Source organism: Eleginops maclovinus, chromosome 7 (genome assembly GCF_036324505.1).
Source record: "Eleginops maclovinus isolate JMC-PN-2008 ecotype Puerto Natales chromosome 7, JC_Emac_rtc_rv5, whole genome shotgun sequence".
In the NCBI taxonomy this organism is placed as follows: domain Eukaryota; kingdom Metazoa; phylum Chordata; class Actinopteri; order Perciformes; family Eleginopidae; genus Eleginops; species Eleginops maclovinus.
Genome location: NC_086355.1, coordinates 11,039,164 through 11,064,754, shown reverse-complemented (window position 1 = coordinate 11,064,754; position 25,591 = coordinate 11,039,164). Strand labels below are relative to the sequence as shown.

The 25,591-nt window shown below is 42.6% G+C and overlaps 1 protein-coding gene across 1 annotated transcript in view; it reads right to left on the bottom strand.

Annotated features, from left to right (window-relative positions):
• LOC134866881 (anosmin-1) overlaps window positions 1-25,591 on the bottom strand; it is a 37,859-nt gene extending 12,268 nt beyond the window's left edge. Inside the window, exons 1-7 of the mRNA XM_063887074.1 lie at window positions 25,233-25,591; window positions 22,514-22,522; window positions 19,668-19,715; window positions 5,745-5,807; window positions 5,212-5,434; window positions 1,174-1,358; window positions 679-808 (exon numbers count right to left, since the gene is read on the bottom strand). Coding sequence (XP_063743144.1) covers window positions 679-808; window positions 1,174-1,358; window positions 5,212-5,434; window positions 5,745-5,807; window positions 19,668-19,715; window positions 22,514-22,522; window positions 25,233-25,415 — 841 coding nt within the window. The 5' untranslated portion in view covers window positions 25,416-25,591. The remainder of the gene's footprint in view (window positions 1-678; window positions 809-1,173; window positions 1,359-5,211; window positions 5,435-5,744; window positions 5,808-19,667; window positions 19,716-22,513; window positions 22,523-25,232) is intronic.

Sequence of the window (25,591 nt, the reverse complement as noted above, 5' to 3'; positions counted from 1 at the left end):
TCCTGATTAAAACAGACGTATTATAGTTTATATGACTGTAAAGAGGGGGGAAACCCTCCTTTGAAGTCATAAATGAAGATCTAGTTACAAGACAGAAAATAAGTGTTGTGCACACCCTGTCTCTCCTCATTACAGCGTTCTACCTGGCATCAGCATGAATTACCCTTTCCACTTAACTCGCTGTGTAAATGTGTGGAAGCTGTGGGGGCAAACACTCAAATGGTAAACAAAAAAAGATACAGGTTTAATATCTGAATACAGTTTTAAATAAACATATCCAAGCAGTGTGAACACCATCAGTCAAAAGTGACAAATATATTTATCAAACATCAGTTTTCTGTCGCTGTATGAAGCCTGGGGATTAAATTAGGACACACTACTGTTGTCACTAAACATATTTATCTTTTAGTCCTCTAAAAAGATGCTAGGTTCAAAGTTAAGGTGAGATCAGATATTTTTAAGAGAAACCAAATGCAGAATTTGCTAAGTCTGCGATAAAGAAAGCATCACCACTTACTCTTAAGTGAGTGGTGAAGTTTGTATGTTCAGATAAGATCTCTTACCGAAAGCCCCACCTGTTCCAAGGTCTTAACCATAACAAATGGAGGGCAGTGGGTGTCAAACAGGAACTTAAGGCCACACACACATGCATACATACATACACACACACACACAGACCTCTGGAGGAGCGGAAGTGTTTGCTGGGTGCAGTGAAGCCGCGGGTTCCGTGGACATTGACTGCAGCAACTCTGAACTGGTACCATCTGCTGGCTCTGATGTCGGCCAGTTGGACGCGCTCCTCTGCAGTCTGAGGGACAGATGGGGGGAGAGAAAACCACAGGGGTCAGGGTTCACGTGGGGTCACAGCCCCATGTGACTTTGCTACCACATCAGTCATCTGTGTGTTTCTCTTTGCCAAACTTTCAAAGACAATGCAACTGTGAGGAATGTGCAAAAGTGCTCAACAGTCTGTCAGCACGCTGCAGCACTTTCACAGCTGTAGCATGTGGCACGCTGGGACATGTCAAGCTGACATTTCTTAGTGATACAAATCCCAAATGTGTGATCAAAAGAATCACTCCCATAACATCAATTGATGGGATCTTAAGCGAAAACCTTTTCATCTCACTGACAGGTTTCAGTATTTTGCACGTATGGTGTTCAGATCCCTACCTGTGCAACAGTCTGCCACTCGGTGGCATCGTCCTCGCTGGGGTGGATGCCATAATTCCAGCGGCGCTGCACCACATAGAGGACCGGCTCCACAGAAATGTTGAACTTGGAGGACCAGCGGATCTCCAGCTGACCTGACGGCTGCTCCAAAAACACCAGCTCTTTCCTCGGCTTGAGAGGAACTCCTAAAAGTACAAATGAGAGTGATGATAGCGTGACAGGAGTTAATGTCACCTCCACTGTGCAGCACATTTGTAGTTGAACTTCAACAAGAAGTGTGTTGTTCTCCCAGCAAAGAGAAATGACACCATCATACTTGGACGGCAACAGATTTGAAAATGAGACATGACCTCATCTCAATAGATTTGATACACGGTGCGGGTCAGCAACATGATCTTTCTACTGTAACAGGTTGTGACATTTCCTGGCCACAGTGATGTGTTTAAGAAGCTTCTTTGTAATTACACACACAGTTTGGATATAGGTATTTGAGAAGACACGTTTAACGTCTGCCATTCCAGCAGACACAAGATACACCAGTGCAAACATCCACACAGGCATGTACAGTTCATTTGCGTCATTGCACTTCAGCCTTTTACACAAAGCCTATGTTGCCATATGCAATAAATTCGAGATTTATTAAGTGCAGGACTGGCCCAAATGCTCAGCCAAGTCAGACGGAGTCCCTCAAGTAAATTTATTGCAGCGGGGACATAGTGAGTTGTTGATTGAGCATTGGGCACAGTGATAATGAGATGGAGATTGGAAAAGCAAGTTTGAAAATACAGGAGGATAATACATCCCGCAGTTCTCAATAAATCACCTAGTACTTCAGACCATTACACTGTAGCTCTGTCACTGCTGAGCGGCCCACCACTGCTCTGCATTTATAAACAGCATCAACATGCGCTCAAGGCTACCGCGCGGCATGTCGGTAAACAACATCATCAAAACGGTATGCAGAGCGCTCGGATCTACTTATATCTCTATTCAGTCTTCATACAGGGCATGTAAATGTGATTGATTAGTGCGTATAAAATACTGGTAGAGATAGAGGAGGTCCTTGAGCCACTTGCATATGGAGTTAGTACTTTGTTTTGTCCCGCTGATAACAGCTTTCTGCTCACTAACAGCTGGGGGTCATTGTGCTGTGGTTTCACAGCTCTACAGTCAAGTGTGTGTGTGTGTGTGTGTGTGTGTGTGTGTGTGTGTGCCAAAAACCATGTCACATTTCTTGCGCAACACTGAACACCAGTGTAACCACAGCATTCCTACTTCTCCCTCTGTCTTAGCTCATCTTGCCACAAAATCACACAAGCACCCCTGCAAAGCAAAAACCACACACAAATACACATATAACCTCTCTCTTCCGCAATAGGTGGGTGGGCAACAAATGTACTTTCTCTCTCCCTTTGCTCTTTCCAAAGATAACTTTTGGTCAGGTTCGGTCCAAGAATTATACATCGTTCATTTTTCAATGGATGTACGCTTCCTCCAAACGGTGATGTAACTGCTGCTGAAGCAAGAGTACAGCGTCCATTCATGTCTTGATCACGCCGGAAATTACACTCCAGCAATAGAATTCTCAATACTCACGCACATACTGTCATAATGACTGCTCCAATTACAGGGGTTGAAGAAAAGACTACAAATACTGCGTGTAGCATGAGGACATAGCTCACATAAACTGAGGATGGCAGATGGAGCGATGGACTCACTGACTTGTGGTGACAGTGTGGAGATAATTCTCGCTGAATTCAATTTCTTTCTGACATGTTCATTTTCCAATATTTTATTTTTACCACCCCTTCAAGCTTTCTTTGCCAGCTTCTCTCACAGATTAGTGTAAAACTAAGTGCTATGTCCAAAAGAAACACACTTAACAAGTTGGATTTCATCAGATGGGGTCCTATTTTTTCCGAGAAAAAGTGAGAAAAACATAAACATGAAAGAAAAAGCTTGATTTCTACATGCACTGTGTTTGTTAAGGGAGGCACATCAAATACTTCTTTCAGACTTCATTACAAGGCAGTGGGTGATATGTTGTAGCATCAGGCTGTGTTGAAAAAAAACCTAGAAGAAATAGAAATAAGAAGCTTTGTTACTCAGCACAGTGGGGGTCCTGAACATTGACATTCATCTTCATCATACACGTGTGGTGGGGACCCTATATCCTTAAAACACACACACATACACACACAGACACACATCTGAGAGTGATCTCAGTGGGGGAAACGCTCCATTTCTCCCCGCTTGTGCTTGCTAATGGCTTCCAGCATCACAGCTCATCATGGCAAAGACTACACACACACACACTTGTGCACACATAGAAACAATTACGCTCTTCAAAACATGAGCAACTAATTAGACCTTTAACACTGAGGACCAGGACAGGAATTCCATCTGGACTTTCACCAAAACGCTCAGTGTAATTCAGTGTAAATGCAGTGCTGACGGCGACCCATCATGAGCTCAGTGTTTGACTAAAAATCAGCGTGCAGGCTGCTTGATTTGAAGGTCTCGCAGTGTGATGAATGGTTTTCATTGTCGGGTGACTGTATTGAAATTTTCAAGGTTACGCCTGCTTTCATCTTTCCCAGAATAACGTGCTGTTCACCTTTTAAACACAACATCCACCATGAATCCCTCAGGACTTTATCAAATCGAATATAAATACTAGCATGCTCTTCTGTGTGCATAATCTTGACATCACATGATCCCGCCTCTCTCAACTTCACACAGTAAAACATGCTTACACAAACTGCAGCGTGATTCAAAGCATACACAGTCGATTACAGCTCTGGTTCAAAGCTTGATTTAGACCCATCTTCCACTGCTCTTGCTTCAACATCTCCTCAACTTTGTTATGGCCTCAGGCTGCCAGCAATTGTGCGCTGAAAATGTATAAAATGTAGTTCCAGCTTCCATCTTCAAGTTCAGAGGCTCTTGGTTCACTCACATAACAACTCGGCACCCTCAGAACATCAGGCCGCCTTGGGCAGTGCTATTAAACAGTTTCACTAGAGCAAAGACTCTTGGGTACATCTGTGTCTGTGAAACCCTCGAGCTTATTCAGCAAACTCAAGGCTGAAGATGCTTTCCAATTTACAACAGGAATGGCATGAAGGCTTTGTGGGCGAGGTGCAACACAAAGAGACAAAATAAAGATTTATGATTGTAAACAAGTTGTCAAAAACGTTTCAAGTTAATCTGCAATTTGCGTCATTGAGATTGGAAATTAATGTTTGGCAGAGAGGGATTAATTGGTTCAACATTGTTTATGAAAATTATGCAAACTACAACAGTCGATCACATTAAAAATATGACGTTTGCATTGGACCATAACCAGAGATGAAACATCGTTCATTGAGAAGAACAAACAGAGGGGGGAGGAAGTATCCATTATTCAGCTGATGAACCGTATGAATCCGGTCGCTCCTGGAATAACTAATGAACAGTGATTCAATGAAGAGATGAGTTGCTGACTGCACGGACAATTAATCAGCTTTATTAGTGCACGCAGTCTAACGTTAAGTCATTGAGTGCATCCGAGTCTGTCAACCGGTCACTCCCTTATTCTGCTGTAAAGTGTTTTGCATTGTCATCTATGTAATAAGCCTGTAATGACTTTTTTGCCACTTGGGGGCAGAAGAGTGAACATACCATTGACATATCTTTACCTTTATGCTAATATTTAAGTTGGTGTTAACTTAAAATATATTTAAATGTTGAGTTGTATGCAAAACGTGTTGCTTTTTTACACATTCAACACTAACAGAGCAACATTCAAGTTCATTATTCACTTTTTTTTCTAAAACCATTCATCAGATCATCGCTAAGGCGCTAATTATCTGTAGATTTGTCACCAAGAGCGACCTCTCTAATGTTGTCTCCATATTTCTATTTGTTAAATGAATGTTATCATAAGAAGATTGATGATAGCCCAGGACTTGCATCTTAAGGACTATAACTTTAAAGAATGTGCCAAAATCATTTTATTCTAATGCAATGTGAAGGAGGTTTGACCTTGAGAATTACCTTTGTAGAGGTTCTTCGGCAGCTGGCAGGTGTGACCACAGCCGTTGGAGCAGCACTTTTTCACGGCCGAACACTCTCCATCCTCCTCACAGCTCTCCACGCAAGCTGCTGCGAAACCACTGGCCTTTTCCGGGGCAGGACAGTCACCTTGCTTCACTCCCTCTACTGACTTTAGGAACTCACAGCTCGTCAGACACTCGTAGTGCTTCTTGGGAAAGAGCGGCTGAGGTGTAGGGGGGAGGATGACGAGGAGGAAAAGGAAAATATATGTCGGATTCCTTTTTAATACCAACCTGGCTGTAAACAGGCAGCTCTGTGAACTAACAGGGATTGTCCTGTTTACTTTTCAGCTTATGACTCACCGGACTGGTGGGTACATTTACTTTGATTCAGCCTCACAGAATGTCATTACAGGCAGAAAGAGTTACTTCACACACCTCTCAAACTTTCCTCTTATTGAATTTTCCTACTAAATAAGAAAAGCTCAAACACTTGAGTCTGAGGCGACGACAGTAGTGGTGTTAGTGACATACCTCGCATAAATCCTGGCATTGGTTTTCCTTCAGGTCCCAGGATTCCTTGCAGGGCTCCAGGCACTGTGAAAATGAGAGAATGGTGTCAGTTCTTCAAAGAGCCAGCCACATCAAAGAGCCAATGCTGCGGAGATGCTTTCTGTGCTTGAGCACGTCACTCAGCCACTTCCCCTGCACGTTCACAACAACCAGTCGCACCTCTTTTTGTTACAGATGCCTGGCATACCTTCAAAGCGCATAAACAATCTCCTACAAAAGCAAGCATTAAGCAAAGGGGGGAGTCCATTATGAGAAAGGCACACCCTTACTGTGTATAGAAATGTTCTGATGCTTGGATTTACTGTGCCCTAGCAGATTCTTTCTTAAATGCTGTTAGCCTCCCATACTGTCTACGCCTCATTCTCTCCCCACAACTTCTCATGCCTGTGTCTGAGCCTTATGCACTCTGGCACTTGTACCCAACTATGTTTCTTTTACCACGCTGAAAGGAGTGTGCTTAATAAATGGTACACTTGGTTTAATGTTCTTGGGATTCCCTTTTCAACACGTGGAACAAATTTGCTGAATGTTTGGCATAGGCATGGGATAAAAGCAAAACCTCAGCAAGAGTGCAGTTCAAAGTCATTTTGCCAAACATAATGGGATGATAAAATTTCAAATGAAAGTTTACCAATCTAGTCATACTTCTTTTGCTTTAAATACTATGACCGACCCTGGATGAATCAACTTCAATAAAAGCAAAAGAAAAGTCCAATAGAATCAGGCAGATGCTGCTGCAGGAAAGGGAATACGTTCAGACGGCACGGAGAGAAGAGAGGTTTTATATGCTCCCGTTGCAGGCCACGGACAGCTGGTGTGAAAGAGAAGAGCAGTCCCAGTCAAACAGTCAAACTGCTGCCAGGCTGCTTCTATGCTGCACTGGGAGCAGCCCAAACCACACCAACTAGAGACCTGCCAAAGTCACTCATTCAACTCCATTTAATTTAGACTCCTGCCCCCTTTACAATAATAAGACAGGGCACAGCAGTGATTTTTCAACACATTCACCTCCATTCTTCATCTGGGACAGTACAGTATGTTAGTAAATGGGAAATGGAGATATGATACAGTATATATGGAGCTCAGCCATCAGCAGATTGAGCCCAGTCTCCCTAAAACGACAATAAGTAGTGTTATGTAAGGTACTGTACAGAGCAGTGGTTAAATGAGGGCACCTACTGTAGAAAGTGTATTTTAAGTTAAAAATTCACATTGGAGTCAGGGGGCACAGTTGTATTTATGACTCTTTAATTCACTCATTAGCCAACTCTGTCATTATTATGCCATTGCCAGTGAAAAGTTTATTTGCTTTTTATGGAGTGCGGTGGACAAGCGCATGATGAAACATAAACCTTGCTTCTGGAGGAACATGCTGCAATCAGGGAACACGCACACGTCTGCCAGTGCTCAATTACACTCACCCAAATGAGAAGCCCTGTGTGGACGGTTTGTTAAGTGTCGAGCAGCCAGCTCCAGAGGGCGGAGGAGGCAGGGAGGGAAGGTATTTTCTTAATTACTTTATATAGCAATAAAGACATCCCCGTAATGATGATATAAAGCATACAGTGCTGCCAGAAGGATTATTGAACATCTTGGAAGGAGAGTGCATAGTTATGACAGCTAAGAGCTCCAAAAGAAACTAATGTGGTTCCTCCAGAGCTGATCGGGTGAAACCACTGCAAAACCTCAGAGATTTAAGATGACTTACGAGCTCAATTGCACTCTCCAAGTAATGTCTCACTGTCCGGAGAGTCTATCTATGCAGTTTTATCATCATCTGCTATTACTATTATGGTGACCTTATATCATTAATTCTGTTCTCAATTGTGTCCTCTGAGGGAAGAGCCTGAGGCGCAGACGCGCAGTAGCAGCAGCCTCAGCATCCCAGCCTCACACAGGCTCCGCGCAGGAACAATGAGGTGTTGAGGCTATAACTGCGTGCCGCACCAGTGTCTAAAGGACATTCTGCCAGTAGACGCACATGTTAAAGCCCCCAAATCCCTCCTACAAATCACTGAACATACACACATAAGCCAGGGGATCAAGCTCATTTTACTCTTTGAAAGATCTTGTGTGCACGGACTGAATGCATTCCATGGGCTTTTCATGTGGATGAATCTTTTTCTGGTTCACCACAATCACAACGATACAAGTGAAAATAGAATCATCGTTACCTCGAGATGCTCGGGCTTGCGTGCCAAGAAGCATGAATTAACAGCACATTGCGTACCAAGGATTTTGCAACACATATCAGAATGCTGGCTGTGTGTTTAGTGTTAAATCTCACCCTAAGAGCTCCAGCTTTTAACTCTTAGAGGGAATAGTTCATAAGTAACAACAAATGCTGAATTCTGACTGGAAGTTATAATAAAAGGAAATGTGATTATCATGGCAGGACGGTTATTTTTGCTGAATGAGTGGATGAATCGGAAATGGTACTATTATAAAAAGATGAGCATGTGTGTGGAGGCAATGAGAGCTCCTTGCAGGTGTGCTGAAAACTGACAATCTGTCAGCAATCCCACCCAGCCACACCCACCACCTGACATTTAAGGAGGGAAGAGGAGGGCCGACGACAGATGTCTTGCCAAAGCAAATAGGACGGCTGTATATAATTACAAAGGTGCTCTCATCAATCAAATGCCTGATTCCTATTTACACAGTTTGGTGCTCGATCTAAAACCATAATTCTGATGCTGCCAAAAGCATGCTTGGGAGGGAGCCATAAAAGATTGTCTTTAAGCTCTTGCGCAATTTTTTTTGATTGAGGGGAACTACATTCACCTGATCAAATACAAATACACACCCTTTTCGCCCTGAAAACTTCACTCCTGTTTTCACATGTTGAAATTGAAAATAAACCACTAAATGGCAACAAATTATAACAAACCCAAATATGCTTTATTGCTTCCGAACATAATGTAAAGCTGTATTTATTTATGAGTGGCACATGAAGCTGACACCTTTCTATTAATGGTATCACATCGGGAGATATCTGTGGTCTAGCAGTTACTGAGTTCAGAGGCTTGGTGCCTTTCAAACTCTGTGGTGTAGAGTTACTAAGTACATTTACTCAAGTACTGTACTTAAGTACAATGTTACGGTACTTGTACTTTACTTTAGTATTTCCATTTTATGCGTCTTTGTACTTCTACTAAAACTCAGAGGTAAAGGGTGAAATTTTACTCCAATACATTTATTACACACCTTTAGTTATTTTACAGATTTGGATTAATGATGAGAAATATAATCAACACTTAATTTAGACCTTAGTTAGACCTGGAGTAAATTCACAAACTACCCTGCAGTATACAAAGTCCTTACAACTAGCAGCACCTTTACCAGCTTTGATAACACTAATGCATCGATAATTCTAATCAAAACATACAATATATATTATTCTGAAATGGATCAATCCGCAGAAATACTACTTTTACTTTTGGTACTTTAAGTATATTTCGATGCTAAAACTTCTGTACTTTTACCTTAGTAACATTTGATTTCAGGAGTTTTACTTGTACGAGAATACTCCTACTCTCTGGTACTCCTTCCACTGTGAGTTCTTCTCTCACTTCCGCCGATACGCTGTTGATAGCGATGCTAGTGTTTGACTTCTGAGATCTAATCTTGAAAAACACTCCGTGGAGTTGGAGACATAATTGAGCTGGACAAAGTGTATCTTCTGGGTATGGATGCCAACGTCTGGGTCTCCCTGAAGCAAATCTCTCCAGCTGGCAACACAGCTACCATCTGTTTGAGTAGCGTAAGGAATGCATGTAATCATCCAATGTGATGTTAACATATCTCTGGACAAATTTCACCTAAAAAGACACAAATGGTTTTACTCTGAGATGTAAACAAGGGCATGGGCTTGTTTCTATGGACTTGCGCTGTTAGTCCTAACAAAGGCTTTTGAGCGGCTGATTTCCCCTTTGTCCTCTTATATTCCCATCCAACAGTGACACATTCTGCATGGTTAAGTAGGAACATCCATAGCGGTCTTTCACTCCCCATTTCACGCTGTAATAAAACGCAGCAGTTGTTACTCTGGGGGACCCTGAAAGGCATTCTGTGGGGCCGATGAGAGAGTCAGGCTGAATGGCAGCCAATGCCACAGCCCATCTTCACTTTGTCATGGCTGGGACGAGGTGGAGGGGAGGTTGGAGGGAGTGAAGAGGAGTGAAATGGGGGAGGAGAGGGAAGTGAGAAAGATTGGGGGGGTCGGTTCTTGTGCATAGAAGTGCCTTTCTTCGTCATTGGAGCATGGTTATCTCCACCCATCATAAAAATGCTAACAGCCTCAAGTGAGTGACTGAAAGAACATAAACTATGAAAAAGTGCATATGGAAAATGTCACGCAAGTGTTTTGTTTTAGTTAATGAAGCATGAACTGCTACCAGTCGACAGTGCCCCCGGCTTAACAACACACAGTGTATACAAAATAAATATGGGTAATAATTCACAATGATGGAGATGACATTTAGTAATTTTGCCAGAGCATATTTGTTCAGTCATAGGGCGATGAGTGAAAGAGCTATGACTGTTCCTGTTATTTTGTAAATAAAATATAGCAGCAGTAAACCCTGTACCTGTACCTTCCTGTGCCTACCTGCATCGAAAATGTGGATTTCCCTTATCTCTGTGCTACCGAGCTAAATGTAATGTTTCCAGCCCTGGCGGTCGGTGTGAAGCTTGAATGTTGTCAACAGATATTTACAAGGTGCCTTTGCAGCCCCTGGGACGGAGCAGCTGTCTCCTTCTCTGGGAGACTCAGATATGGAGGAATCTCTGTTGTTGATCACACACATTGTAAATCTCACCTCCAATCTCATTGAGTTATGGCTATTTTCTGCTGCCCCGGCGCTTTTCACACTCCCAGGGACCGGACTCAATTATTCCAGCAGCTCTCAGCCCTCTGCTCATATCTATCGACCCATCCAGAAGCGAATCGCCGGGGTTCTGCTCTCCCCTCTATTGAAACAGGCACTTACTCCACATATTCACTCACTTCTCACTCTATTTCACTTTTATTTGGCCGCCGTCTCTATCTTGAATTCCCTAGTTTCTTCTCAGCTCTTTTCTTATCTGCCTTTCATTCCCGCTCACTCTTAGGCCACGTCCGCTCTTATCCAGATACATTTTAAAACAAAGCTTTTCTCTCTGTTTTGGCCTTCCATCTGCACTAAGCCAGTGAGATCCTCAGAAAATGGATGTTTTCCAAAACTCTTTATGAAGTAGAGAAAACACCAGCCACACGTTGCAGCACAGTCAGAGAATGAGCTTTTTATCATGTGATATATCGTTCACATGGCTAATGCATTTTCACTTGCCAGATATGTTATGGGGCCAAGTTTGAATAGCTTCCACCTTTTTTCTATCCTAATTTTTTCGGTGTTTTCGAAGCCTATAGCCAACTGCACAATACAGGAGATGTCACTGACACATGGTTTATGTATGTTGCAAGACAACAGCACAAGTCCTAAAAACATATCAAAGTCTGCAGATAATTTAGAGAGATATTTTGGAGTCTGGTTTTGAGTTTACCATACTAACATGCCTTTGAAATGTTTTCAAAGAACCTGTTACTGATGATGGCTGGGAGAGTTTCATACCCTTTTGAAGTGTCATTTACCTAACGCTGTCAATGCAGAAAGCACTGCATGTCTAAATAAGCGTTGCTTTTACAGTGAGCCTTGAACGGCCTTTATGGCAACATCTCTTTTTGTACTGCACTGAACACACCTTTGATCAGGGGAACAAAACACATTTGAGACAGAAAATTAAACATATGCAGAAGGTAAACAATTTCTAGAACTTTTAGAAATATATCTGAACAAAATAAGATGGACTAAAAACGTTGGACATTAGAATTATAATGCACATGACTCCTCGCTCTTTGTCTGTCTGACACTTGTTCCTTCTCTCTTCCTCTGTGTGGAAAGCCATAATGAAGAGCAGTACTCATAATAGTTTTCATGCTTTCTCCTGTACTATCATTCATGGCACAGGCCCTATTCAAGCTATCTTTTAGAATTCAAAGTCAGCTTGCTTTCCATTTAAACGTAGAGGTCTTCTTTTAAAAAGGCAAAAAAAGGAGAAGCATGCCTAAAATCTCTAAATGGAGTTGCTTTTGAGATGATGCCCATGGAGACTATGATTATAGGTTAAGCAGACTGAAACATATTTCATCAAGCGCTGGAGCTGTGATCTGAATGACTGTGAAATCATAAGCTAGAAAGGCTTTTCAATACATCTCTTACGTGCCCTTAAGTTCCAAAGGACTGTAAAAATATGGCGAGTAAATCAGGAAGAAGATATCCCCGTCCTGAGCTGTTAGAAAGTCTAGACACACCATTTCCTCAACCTTGCATGACCTTATAGTGTGTTAAGTCCATGAGATATCGAGTATTTAATTTCGTGGCTGCTGTAAATCAGCATGTGTTGAGCAGACAGTGGAGTGGATCAGGTGGATCAAAAAGATTAACCTTGCTGACTTGAGATGGGAGACTGCAACTCAATATGCAGCAAGCTCACATGGCTGATGATACACATGAATTAAAGATTTACCAAGAACCGCTGAGTTGCTTATCTTAATTCCACGTATTAACTTAATAACTGTTATAGGGCCGTTGGAAGGATTCCTGGTCAATTTTGATGTTTTATTTGCAACTTCGACTAACAGGGAAAGCAGTGTGTGTCGATGAAAGTGCATCTTGAATATTCATTAAAAGTTTTGGTCGGATGTTTCAGAGGGTGCAAGGATAAAATGTTACCGCAGTGGTTGCTGTGGGGTTTCTATTCTTCAATTACACAATCATCTGCAAACTAACAGGAAACCCAAACGGCTCAATATCTCTGCTGCATTCAGAGTTAGAAAAGATGACCGAGGTGTATAATACCTGTTTGGGGTGCCATGGTATTATACTGTGTGTGTGTGTGTGTGTGTGTGTGTGTGTGTGTGTGTGTGTGTGTGTGTGTGTGTGTGTGTGTGTGTGTGTGTGTGTGTGTGGAGCAAATTGGTTGCTGTCTCCAGTGTCTCCCTAAGGATGCAAGTGTCCACACTGAATAGAAATCTGGCATTAGGTGCAGTGGATGTATGGCAACAACATTTCTGGTTTAAAGATGCAGGATAAAGCTGCCACTGACCATGTCCTGCACTATCCAAAAACCAAAAATAAAAGGGAAAAGTGAAGAGAAACAAAAAATTGAATTTATGTATTTATTTAGTTTACTTGTCAGGGGCAAATCTGCTTGTAGATGTGCACACGCATGTTGGTAGGTCAAGTTTTGCGCTGTGCCACCCTGAATAAAATCATACAGGGATGCTAGTAACAGCAACTCATTGACTTCATTTATTATTAATAAGTAACATAAGATTCAGGTAGTATAACTATGCCAATTTATTCACACAAATATTGCTGTGAACGATTCCTGCTTCATAATTCCTTCATATTTACAACCAATCCAAACACTGTAGTATTCCAGCTCTACTGGGGATGAGCTGAGGCGTACACGGTTCACAAATTTCTATTTTGTTTCTCAAAACTAGGCTCTGCGACGGTGAGTAACCTAGTAGGTGGTGTCTCAGACATTCTCTAAGCATCACTTTAATTATTAATTTAAATGCAGTTGAGGTTGCAGACAACAAAGAGCTGAAAAGGAATAGCTTGGCAGAAAGTGAGAAGGAAAAGAGGAGGAGCAGGAGGGGCAGTGCATGAATTATACATTTACCCCACAATCAGAGGTGCCTGCCTTATTTATGAGCAAAAAAGCCCACACAGCTTAGCTAGAATTGTGCTTTGTCTGCTGTGGAATGCAATAGCAGTTCACTTAATACTTAATGACTCTGAAGTTTCACCCAGACACCCTCAATGCACACACACAGAATGATGCCCCCCTCCTCTATTAGGGCTCCTACCCTGGCCATCTTATGTTGTTATGTGCCGCAGTGGCAGGAGTCAAACTTACAGTGGCTGTAACCAGAGCGTCAGTTATCACCTACGTCTGGGCTCAGTTTACATTTCGTGACAATTAGACTCAACAGGATGTATCCATCATGTGGGGTCAGATCGGTGATAAAGGAGGCTCTATGACGTGGCATGGGAACGCCAAACCCTTTTCCCGCAGTTCTCCGAAAACCCATGTCAGATCTGCCCCAACACATGATTTACTGTCTTTGCTCCCACCTCACCACACTGAATACTGTTATGATGACAGATAGGAGTGGAGTTGAAAATGCGATCATATGATAACTTCCTCATTGCCAGAGCCATTTGTTTTAACTGTCTATACTGTTGATTTACAGCAACGATAATGAACTCGCAGAGCATGAAAAATGCATTTCTGTCATTGCAGATTGAGGAGATTGTAAACAAGATGAAAGGATGTCAGTGACCACTGTCAGCCGTCTCAATCCCCTCCCTGTTACAAATGAAACGAGACCTGCCTCGATATAGGCTAACAACATGTAAAACAAAACACGCCTTTGAGGGAAGTAAAGCCGTCCTATAATCCCATGCTGCAGTCACATTCCACCACTATCTCTACTTGTTTATTTGGGTCTCTGAAACACTTCAAATTCACTAATCCCACTTGCCCTCTCCAGCTTCCACTAACAGTTCCTCACACCAGACTGATAAACAATGTGCAGCCCAACCACAGTGATACAATGCTTTCTATTTCCCTGATGTGATGATGGATTCCTCTTTTATGAGCATTTCAAAAGCTAAGAACAAAGACTGTTCAAAAAGAGAGAAAACTTGGGTGGGAAGACTTTTGGTTTTATATTGACAACAAACAAAAGAACCAGAGAAGGCGTTTTTTCATTTACCGATCAGTCTGGAAATCTGAAGTAAAAATCACTCTGCTGAAGGAGTCTTGTCCAGGGTAAAGGTTGAGAGAGCTGTCGATCATCACTTGACACAGATTCTTGTTTTTAATCGTCCTGAAACTGTCACAAACAATCTATGGGATTTATCTGCAGCAGATCTGAGTGGCGCTGGAATAAATTGATAAGCCCCCGTCCACTAAGTACATCAGCTTTAAGATTCTTACATTTTAATCTTCTCTCCGTCAATGTGACCATTGCCATGATTAGTTCTGTAATGATGTATTAACAGAGACCAGAAATATAGCTGCGGGTCAATTCCTGCTGTAACACCTCTAAACATGTGGTCTTGGGAAGTCAACATGAAAAGGTATATTGTAATGTACGATATTTAGCCAATACATCCTCTGTAAGAGAATAAACACTTGGTTGACAGCAGATTGTCACAGTGAGACTGGTCATTACTTTTAAAAGAGGATTTCACAGCAGCTTTGATTACATTAATCCTTCAAGGGAATGAAATCCCTTCTGACAGGGAGAACATGTGAAATCAGGCTATCTGTGAAAGGTTGATTATCTCAGAAAATAAATGGCTACTATTCGAAAAGAGCCTTTATGCTCTGCGGGATCAATAAAAACACAGGTTGGTGTGAGACAGTGAGTGTAATTCTTCATGGAGGATTTCCTGGAGTGCTCATCACTCAGATGTTGAACAGGCAGTGTTGCAGAGAGCGGCTTTAGATAGGAGCTTTCACTGCTGGGGAAATCTAAACTGCAGTTCCTCTGCCGCCTCTGCCTCCTCTCCTGTGGCCACGTCTTTGGTTTTCTGCTGTGGGGGTTCATTCTCTGCCACCCACCATGTGAATAATGAGCTCCACAGATAGCAGCCAATGAAGCGACCCCCCCTTTAGCCAATGAAACTTAACAACCATGTCCAGATCAGGTCCTTCCTGCTGGGACTGACCAGCCCTGCTTCACACTCCTCCGCCACCCACACACACTAACACTCACACTGCCTCAAACTAGATAAAACACAACAAAAAAAGGCCTCAGAGAAAGTACAGCGACAGCAGGATTTCCACCACAGCAGAAGTCGTCCACATATATATGTAATTATAAGATGTATTAAGTCAAACTGGCAAAGACTGTTCCTTAAATTCCTCAAGCTGCTTAGCAGTTCCACTGACAGGCAATCCAGACACACTGCCCTCTTGACAGATTGATTTCTGGTCCAGCTTGCTTTGAGGTGTTGGTGCTGGTAATGTGGCTAACACAAGGAGGTGAGACCAGCGTCTGGCATCAGCATGACCAAAAGGTGCTTTGAAGTCTTTCTAAAGCACCTAACAATTCCAGCCATGCCCAGCTGTAAACCTACAAACCAGCACTTAATTTATTACATCTTTTCAAAACATACTACCAACCGCCGAAGCAACGATGACCACACAAAAGACGAGTAACTCACATTGACACACTTGCAAAGCTTCAAGAGAGAGTGACCATTCCCCAAAGCATGCACTGTTGTTTGTGTTTGTAATTAAGATTCATATAAACTGAAGAATGAGACGGCGCTTCGGAGTTCATTATATATGTTCATCTGACCCTGAAAAAAGAACCACTGATGGGAAGTTTGACCACTTTATTTTGGCGTGAGAAAATGTGGGGTTTGGGAGAGGGGGGTTGGACAAGAAAGACACTTTTGAATGAGACATAGTAGCATTCCAGTGATTGTTATTCAGGCAAACGGCTCCAAAGCTTCCGACATGTGAAGACTAGGACGCATGTATTCCAAATGAGTAAACATTTCTTATTCTTGCTCTGGTATGTGCAGCTCGGGGTGTGATTGTTAGGAGAAAGCGCTCAAAAGAGCCACCTGGGAAATGTGAAACATCTATGAAAGATGTGCCGGACTCATTCCTGTCAAATAGGGACAGACAATGATGCTTTCTGAGGCTTTTCCCTGTTGAAAGTCTTGTTGAATAAAGAGCAGGGACGTGGCAGTTTTAGAGAAATATAAGGCAAAGTAAACATCTCCCTGCTAAAAGATGTTTTATCACAATCCGGTGTTTGAAATTCTCTTCTGCTCAGCAATCCCCGCTCTATATAATTCATTGAGAGATCAGTCTCAAAGGATGAAAAATAATATTGATTTTAAAAAAGTGTTCAGGATGTTCGTGTGTGCTTACAAGAAAAATATGACACTTCTTTTCCTCAGGAATTATAAGTGGTGGCCACGTTCCAATTGCTCAGCAAAGGCCAACTTATCCGAGCATGATGCACATGTCCTTTCTGTCTTCCTTCCCTGAGAGAAGTTTGTGTAATGAAGCACACCGCTTTGTTGTAGCCCGGCCTTTAGCTGCCTTAAGTCAATCCTAGCATTTGATTTGGAGCTTGGATCACACCCATGGGGGAAAAGCAAACCCTGCTAATATCAGCCCTGCTCTGAATGTGGAAAGCTTCTTGGCTGCATCCGCACACTCTCCCATGCACACGCACAAAACCTATTTTCTTTGCACCAGCAGAAAAAGAGAACACCCTGGAGTTTTGAAAACTTTCAGGGAACACATCCAAACTTTTCAAGTGGGGAAGCTCTAACAGTAGGGAGACAAAATGACAATAGCCCACAGAAAAGCCTGCTGTCTGTTTCCCAGTGTTATGGCATGATAATGACTCCCCGGCTCTCCAAATGCCACTTCGCTTCGCTCTGGAGAGAGGGCATGCAGGTTAATTACCATGACAATGGGGACACTGAGAGCGGGGCCAGCTCTGGACACTGCATAGGAGATGACCGGGATGACTTTGTCTTCACAAATGGAAGCGGGGGGCTTTGATTTCCTAAAACGCAGACAGCTGGACGAGGTCACCGCATCTTTGTCTGAATTATTAGGCGGCCCTTCCCCGCATTTTCCTCACAGGCGGGGAGCTCTGTGAGGCTCTTTAACAGAGCTCTGGGTGGACAGGCCTACTGCCCTAACGCACTCCCCGGGAGCCACTGCCTTTGTCTCTCTGTTTGACTGTGTGCTGTTCATGAAGTGAAGAGGCTAATCAGCGGCTGTAGAGCTATTCACAGGGAACCACTGTACAGCATGGGCCTGTTTGCTACAATTGTTAAAGTGGCAACAATAGCTCAGTGTTTTGACACACTACACACAGACCCTGAATGTGCGCTCGAGTCATTGATGTGGATGTGAAGTGTGGTGGTGTTTGCTGCCACAATATTGACTTCTGGCCGCAAATTAAACTTCAGCACCATGCCGTGGCCTGCGTGCTGAATGGCTGAACTTAAAACTAGGATACAATTAAACTAATTAAATTCAGAGAGCCCTTGAAACGCTCTCAAGAGTGGCAGAGCACCACATTTATATAGCACTAACACAAGCATGTCATTATTTTTTAGTGCTTACATCAAATCAAGCCTCATGTATTTATGGCCTACCAGTAGGATGAAGAAGTGCTAACTGACATGCTTGTTAGAGCAAGCAGAACAAGAAGTCCATTAAAGAGTTTTTGGGACATTTGCAGAGTTTGAGCAATGTAAGCTGGTTGATTATGAAAACAGTATGCTGTGCTTGGACTCACAGCCAGCAAAAGCCTTCTTCAAACATAAAACTCCGAATGACTGGGGAATGACTCGAGCCAAGAGCCAATGTTGGCCATCACAGTGGAAAGGAAAGAAACAAGTTTCACAGTATTAGTGAAAACAAAAGAGGCTTGCCTTCTCAAGTGCCTTTACATTCATTTTTGAATTGTCACAGAAGGTGAAGGATAAAAATTAAAGGACCAGTTCTTTATCACTCTTTATCTTTAAGTGTGCTTTGCCTCAAGTTGCTTAAATCCTCTCGTTGAGCCCAATAATATAATTCAATCATTAAATAAACACAATATAACAACAGCTTACATTTAAACGCAGATTAGGAAACAGTGAGTGATATGATAATGCTGTAAACATCTGCTAAGAGAAGTAACTATACATTTGATTAAGTAGTAGGAAGCACAAAGAACAATAGCACTGCTGTATCCTAGGCAAATGCTAATTGCCAAGGAAACCATTTGAAATTCAAAAGAGGAATTTGGAAATCAAACGCAAAGGGTCATTTTGTGAGGCAGCTGATACTAGACACTGATTGTGATTTATATGTACACCAAATGAGAGACCGTGTTAAGTATGCATGAGAAGAAAGTCAGCTTTTTCCTGTAATCTCAATGAATCACCATCACCGCTACAATGTTATTGACCCAAATTCTTAACATGAATTCCTTTATTAGAACATGTTCGGTCAACTTTTGAGAGAAAAGTAAAAATACATACAAGCAGTACATCTAAAATGTCATCACCCCCCCCCCCCCCCCCCCCACAATAACATGCTTCCTGTATTTTATCTAAGCTATGTATACGTGTTGTCTATCCCCCTTTAAGTCCTCCTGGGCACACCGCATTGAATCCTGGTTTCACGGTCTGTGTGTGAGGAGATGAGAGCCTCTGACAGCTACAGAGAGCATTGTTCAGATTTCTCCTTGGCTAGCATATCATCCTCCTTATTTCAGCTCCATAGTGTTCCCTGACTACAGTCTATACGGCACATCTCCGAGGGCCTTGTCAACAGCTCAGGGAGAGTCTGATAGAATATGTCAGCGCCATCTTTTCAGAGGAGCTGTCAACACCAGCTTTGTATCAACCTTCTTTGGGACAGGGCACGAAACACAAACAAGTCCTGCGGGAGGCGCAGTGTAAGGCATCCTACTGAAATTCCAAATGAGACGAGTAGGAATAACAATCACGGTTTGCTTTTATAAATCAAGGCATTTAAGCTTACCAAATCTTATTTAATTGTATTTAATTGTCTACCACTTACAATAGCAAATGAGTTTCAGTGAAAGCAGAATTAAGGACCAGCTGAAAAGAAAATCCTCTTCTCATGTCAACAGCTCTCGGATTGATTCCTGCAGGCATGAAAAACCAGTCCTGTCATGACTCGCACACTTTATGTGGCATTATCCTCTGATAAATAGCCATGTATTTGGCATGAGTTTCATTCATGAAAGAAGGGAAACCACAGTACCTTGGAGCATTGCTTGTGATTCTGGCACCAAACCAAGGATCCGTTATTCTGTGAAAGAGAAAGAAGATACCATCAGCCATCACAGAAACACACTCTCAATGATCAAATGAATATGTAACTGTCCTATTGCAGTGTATCTTCAACCCACTTTCCTTAAGTCAAGGCCTTTTTGAGTAACACATTAAAGCAAGACACATTTCAAGGACTCAGCTTTGCATACAGAGTGCCTGTAACTCAAGCAGGAAAGTGGGGTCACCGGCACCAGGGCCAGGGCAAACCTCTGGCCAGTTTCAGCAGAGCATGGTGACCTCAGCTTCTCTGACGCTCTGTTTGATCTCTCAACATACGTCCCCAAGGTCACTGAGGCGAGAACTGGTGTCAGCACTCCTGGTCAGACTGCAGATACTGCCAATTTCCTCTAATTGCCGTGGAAGTGCCAACTTCTGCGCTTCAGCAAAGGCAAACATTTGGTCCTAATAGTGCAGCGTATTTAGAAATCCTCAACGTGTAAATATGGGGAGTTGTCAAGCGAAGGACCAGTGGAGGTAAATGGCTTGTGCAAGTGGTCATTTCCTGAATGCCATTAGGGGGAGGAATTATGCTGTCATCCTCTGCAAACATAATTGAGCCTTGATGGCAAGTGCAAGGCTAGTGCTTCGGAATAAATGACCAGTAAGTCAACATGAAAGAGACAAACTGTTTGAACGTGACAGAGATTGTGACATTTGGGACAATGTAATCGAAACCCTGACATAAGATTTAGGATCATCTGTTTTCCACACCTCTGAATAAGTGATAAAAATCAAATGGAGTTTCTTTAATGAAATTCGTTGTAGTCAATGACCTGAATCTGAGCTTCACTTCTGGCTGTTCCGTGCGTGTCTGTGTGAAAATCATGCAGCAGTCAGATGCAGCCAAACTTTCAGGGTCTGCAGGCAAAAAGTCTGTTTAAGTTCAATGTCAAGTTCAAAGCCTTTTTCCCACAATGTAATCCAAAAGAAATTTCCCATGAGACCTTAGGAGAGAACTTATCATTAAAGGGTTTAATTTGACATCCAGTACCAGTAAGTGCTCTGCTTTTAGTGTCAAGGATAATGGTCAAATGGCTTCAAAGGCATCAGTGATTGTTTGGTCATATCTTGGGAGAATATCTTCAACAAAAAGAAACTGCAGATAAGGATGAAAAATGGATGAGTCTGAGCACCAAAGAGACTAGGAATTGTGTTTTAATTTTGATACCAAATGAAGCAGTAATGAGCGTTAACTTGGCTGAGGATTGCTCAGCCAACTGTTCTGCCCTTTTCTGATTAATAGAACACACAAATAATGTTAAAATATGAATGAATACATGATTAAAATCCTTGTGGACTTTTCTAATTTATATAAAATGATCAATCAAACAAAGAGAAACCGCCCTGTTTGGGACACACCATAAATAAGACTTTGACATTTAAACAGGCAGCCAGTGCCTCTGGACAATTTATTCAGATTGTCACAACTCCAGACCATGTTCTAAATCATCAATTCGGGTTTTGACACCTTTCTTTGCCTATCTATCAGCGGCGACAGGGCCCGGTCCACAGAGGAGCTAATTTTGCTGTGTGACAGCATCCCTATAGCAGAGAAGCTCAGCAGGATGTTGCCCCAGCTGTCCAGGCCTGACCCCACCATGTCAGGGACCAACGGGGGAATAATTATAGGTCAGAACTTCATCCCTCTGACTCACCAGGACATTCCTCTGCAGTCTGAACATTATGCAGTGCTGAGGACTGTCAAGAACTCCAATGAATGAATGCTTTCCAGATATCCTCCTGTGTGATGGGGTCGAGGAGGGGAGACCAGACAGTAGTTTACGAATGCGTGGCTAGGTGAACTCCTGGCTTTGTTAGTGACACCGGTGCAGTCATGTAAACAGGGGATTTATCACAGAGATACATTATGGCACTTGTCAACTGAGAAGACAGAGCAGGTGGCCAGGGGCGTGTTGTATTGTCTAGACAACTGAGGGGAACATGGACAAAAACCTCTTTTATCTTTGAGGATAGCATTCTTCCTTTTGAAAAAGGAAATCTTTTGTTTCCAATGAGCCTCTGATTTGAATTAAAAGGATCTCCAATTACACTGACGATTTGTGTTTGAATTCTATCTAGTCTTGCCTTTATGTTTAACACTAGAAATAATGCGGGTCTTTGAGAACTTGTACACTCCTGGCTAAGTCAACAGGAGACAGGACTTCAAAGGATAGCCTGGTGTCTCTGTGTCCTTTGACAGCACAGGGGTCCTCAGACAACACCAAAATAACTGATCCTCGAGGGCACATATGCAGCACTAAAATAAAGGGCCTCAAGATTTAGGCTTAGACTTGAGTGGGTGTGAGGGCTGTGGTCTTTCTGCTCATCAATTATTCACTTTAACTGAATTATCTGACAGGATCTCTGAAAGTGAGCTGATGTGTCCAGCGCACATCCAATGTAACATAAAAGGGAGTTTTAGAAATCTGAATCAACACTGGCATAAAGTTGTCCCTATAGGAATGAAGGCTATTTGTCAAATGAGGTAGCTCAGGGTGTAGCAGAGGTGGAGGCTGAGATTTACAGACAGGACTGTCAGAGTTTAAAAGCGTTTCGAGAGAGGTGAGGCCAAGCAACATAGACCTCTATTCATCCGCTGTCTTCGCTAATGAAAAACTCCACACATGAGACAAGCACTGGCTGAGGTTTGATTCCACCACAGGTTATTTAATATCAAAGGCCAAAATAAGGGGACACGGAAAAACTACTTTACTTGTGTTTTTTCTTCCACTCGCTTACTGTTAAACACACAGCCTTTAAGTTATATGCTAATACCTTACTGTGCTGCACATTAGAAATGAATGACTGAATGTAAAACATTTTTATTGCTGTGAATGTAATAACAGGACCTGGACACACCTTGTTTTTGGCTTCACAGGTCCACACATAAATAATCCATTACAAGGTTGATGCTTTCAGAATACATTATTGCACAGGGCTCCCAGCTTGCTCTTAATATTTTAAAGTGTCCGAGGCTAATATTTATGGTTGGGTGTTCCCCTCTGTCTATTGTACAGGGGTGACAAGTTCCCCAAATGTGGAGTAAAATGTCAATAAATCTACATTTGGAAACATTATTACATACATCAATAAATCTACAGTTGCCATAAATCTGTCAACCAATGGACGACCAGTGGGTTTTCCTAACTCTGCAACTCCATGCTTGTTTCCATTTCACACTAATTCACAATTGCAACGATTAAAACAAAGTCTCTGATTTGCCATCCGATTCAGCCACATAAAACGGAAAGACACATGGGTGTTCGTAACATCTGCAAGTGCTAAATTCTCCAAGTGTCGTTCCAGTATTCACAGAATGATCATATTAAAGCTGAAATGAAAAACAGTTTTAAATTCCAGCTGCAAAATGTGTTAAGAGTACAATTTGTCTCTTGTACCATGACCAAAATAAGTAGTGGTCCGTATAGATTACTAGATATTGAGTTGATACAGTAAAATGTGAAGGACTGGTAGGAGAAAGTCAGAGCTTTGACATACAGCCCAGGCATTTAATTTCCATTAAACTGTAAAGTGTTGCTTGTCTTGGTTTTCCTATCGAGTATTAAATGACCCCTGAAGGATGTCCGAGTTGAATTAAGAGGTCTGTCGTATCAATCACTGGAGTGGAGCTGTCGGCCCGTTGCTGTAACAAGATCTGGCAGAGGAAGCAGATCCACCTGTAGGTTGTGCTGACTGAGCATGCTCCAGTGTTGTGGCAACAGTACATTAGAGCTTATCACATTTAGTACAATTGGGCGCCAGCATTTAGCAGGAAGGTGACCTCGGAGAAGCGGCATCGGTAGCTTAATGTATCCTCTGCATGCCTATGAGGTGTGATGCTGGCATTTATTGGCAGGGCCAGGGGGTAGAGGGCAGGGGGGAGGAGAGCCATATGTTTTTGCAGCTGACCAGACCCCCCATTTTCACATGAAAGGACTGTTGAGAACACAGTGAATATAAGACAGTCCTTGCAGATTATCAACAATTGCCTTCTATTCTTAGACCTTAAAAGCTTGCTCATGCAACCTTGCTTATCACTAACCACAAAAATGCTCCTCTCTTTACACAAATACCTCCCTCTCAGTTTCACCTCACCGAAAAAAAGGCTGCCTCAGACTCAGAGGCTCTGCAGTCAATTATATAGACTATTAGCTGTTCATTAGAGGCGAGACTTCCACCAGTTATTTGACTTCTCTGTCAGCTGGTGACTAATTTAATTCCCCAACTTTGCAACCCAGAGCCGCAATATAGCCTTGGATTCTTTTCAAAACAAATCCCTCCACACTGCTTGCCAAGTGAATTAAGACACACTGTTTTCAATCTGTGTCCTTTGGATGCACAGCACTGTTGTTTTCTGTCCTACCAGGATGTTAATTGCAGTAAAGTGTATTCATCCCTTACCCCCCCCCGGTGTATATGCCCCCTTACCGAAATTGCCAGAATTAACTGCAGTAGGTCTCTGTGTCTCACACACATGCATTGAGAACTACCACACCAAATCAATAAGTACTTTCAAAGTCAAGTTAATTGTTGACAAAGAAACAAGCAGTGTTGATTCATTAGACCTAAAGACAAATGTGCATTGCTCCACAGTGTTTCCTGACAATTACTGTTTCATTAATGCACCTTGAGAAATGCAAGCCTTGCAAATGCAAATGAAGAGAGCATAAAGGCGGTCACCAGATAGATAGCCGGTGAAAAGGAGCAAAGGGGAGAAGGATCAGTGACCAGTCCTTTTCTCTAGGGAGTCCAGGGAGAGAACAGTGTGTCCAGTGGAGGGTGAAAAACAACTTCTGACACCACATACTAAATCATACAAAGAATACAGCTAATTTGGATGAGCTTGTTCTGCAGCACAACCTGCTTCGTAGGGACAATAGTGTAACATTCTCACTCTGAACTTGCATTGAAAGGCAGTGTTTCCTCATATGAGATGCCATATAAATAGATGGACCACATAATACTGTAGAGTCATAATAGGAGTAAAGTCCATCTCATTTCCACTGACAGAAACGGGTGTCTCATTTTCCAAAAATTAGCAACTAATGAATGGAAACTGGCTCCACTGATGGACTTCCATCACCCGTCAGTCCCAGAAATACCGCAATGTGTTGGGCTAATGAGATATATTTCAAAGCGTCCCACTCTACACGGTCGGAGATTCACTGCATGTGGCAACTTTACAAGCAACTCAAACCTTCATGCAAATGCGTAAATGTGCTGGGGTTTTAGATTGGTGAAACTTGTCGTTAGTAAAGGTATAATTTCCCTGTCAGTGGCAGCAAACACAAAGTGAGAAAGTAATTCAGCACCATTAGTGACCTGCTCCTGTCTGGTTACAATATGCTCAAGAGAAACAGGTTTGACTTATATGGGAAGCACTCGTCTAGCCCACACTCATTCATTTAATAATTGCAACAACACCGAGTTTATTTATCATTTACAACGCCAGAAGTTTGAGTGTCTGTGACCACATGCTCGTACCTGGGAGTGCTTTGAAAAAAGCGGAGATGCGAGTGATGTGCAGACTGAGGCATCTCGAGGCGCATCTTGCTCGGTAAATACTGCCAGTGAAGAAAGAGTCGTCCTGCTTCCTTGCGGACACACTTCCTGGGCTCATTAACGCTGTAATCCACAAACATAGGGTCAGACAAACGTTCAGGCTCATAGAAAACATGGTCCCGCAGATGTGTATTTAATCCCTCCACGGATCGGACAATACTGCGTGCAAGCTCCGCCGGAGAAACTAAAGAAACTTCAATTATACACTGGGGAGGAGTCACGGGCTCACACGCCCTGCGATTGGAGGATCCCGCGGTGACTGACAGACACGAGGAGCGTTAAAGCAGGTAG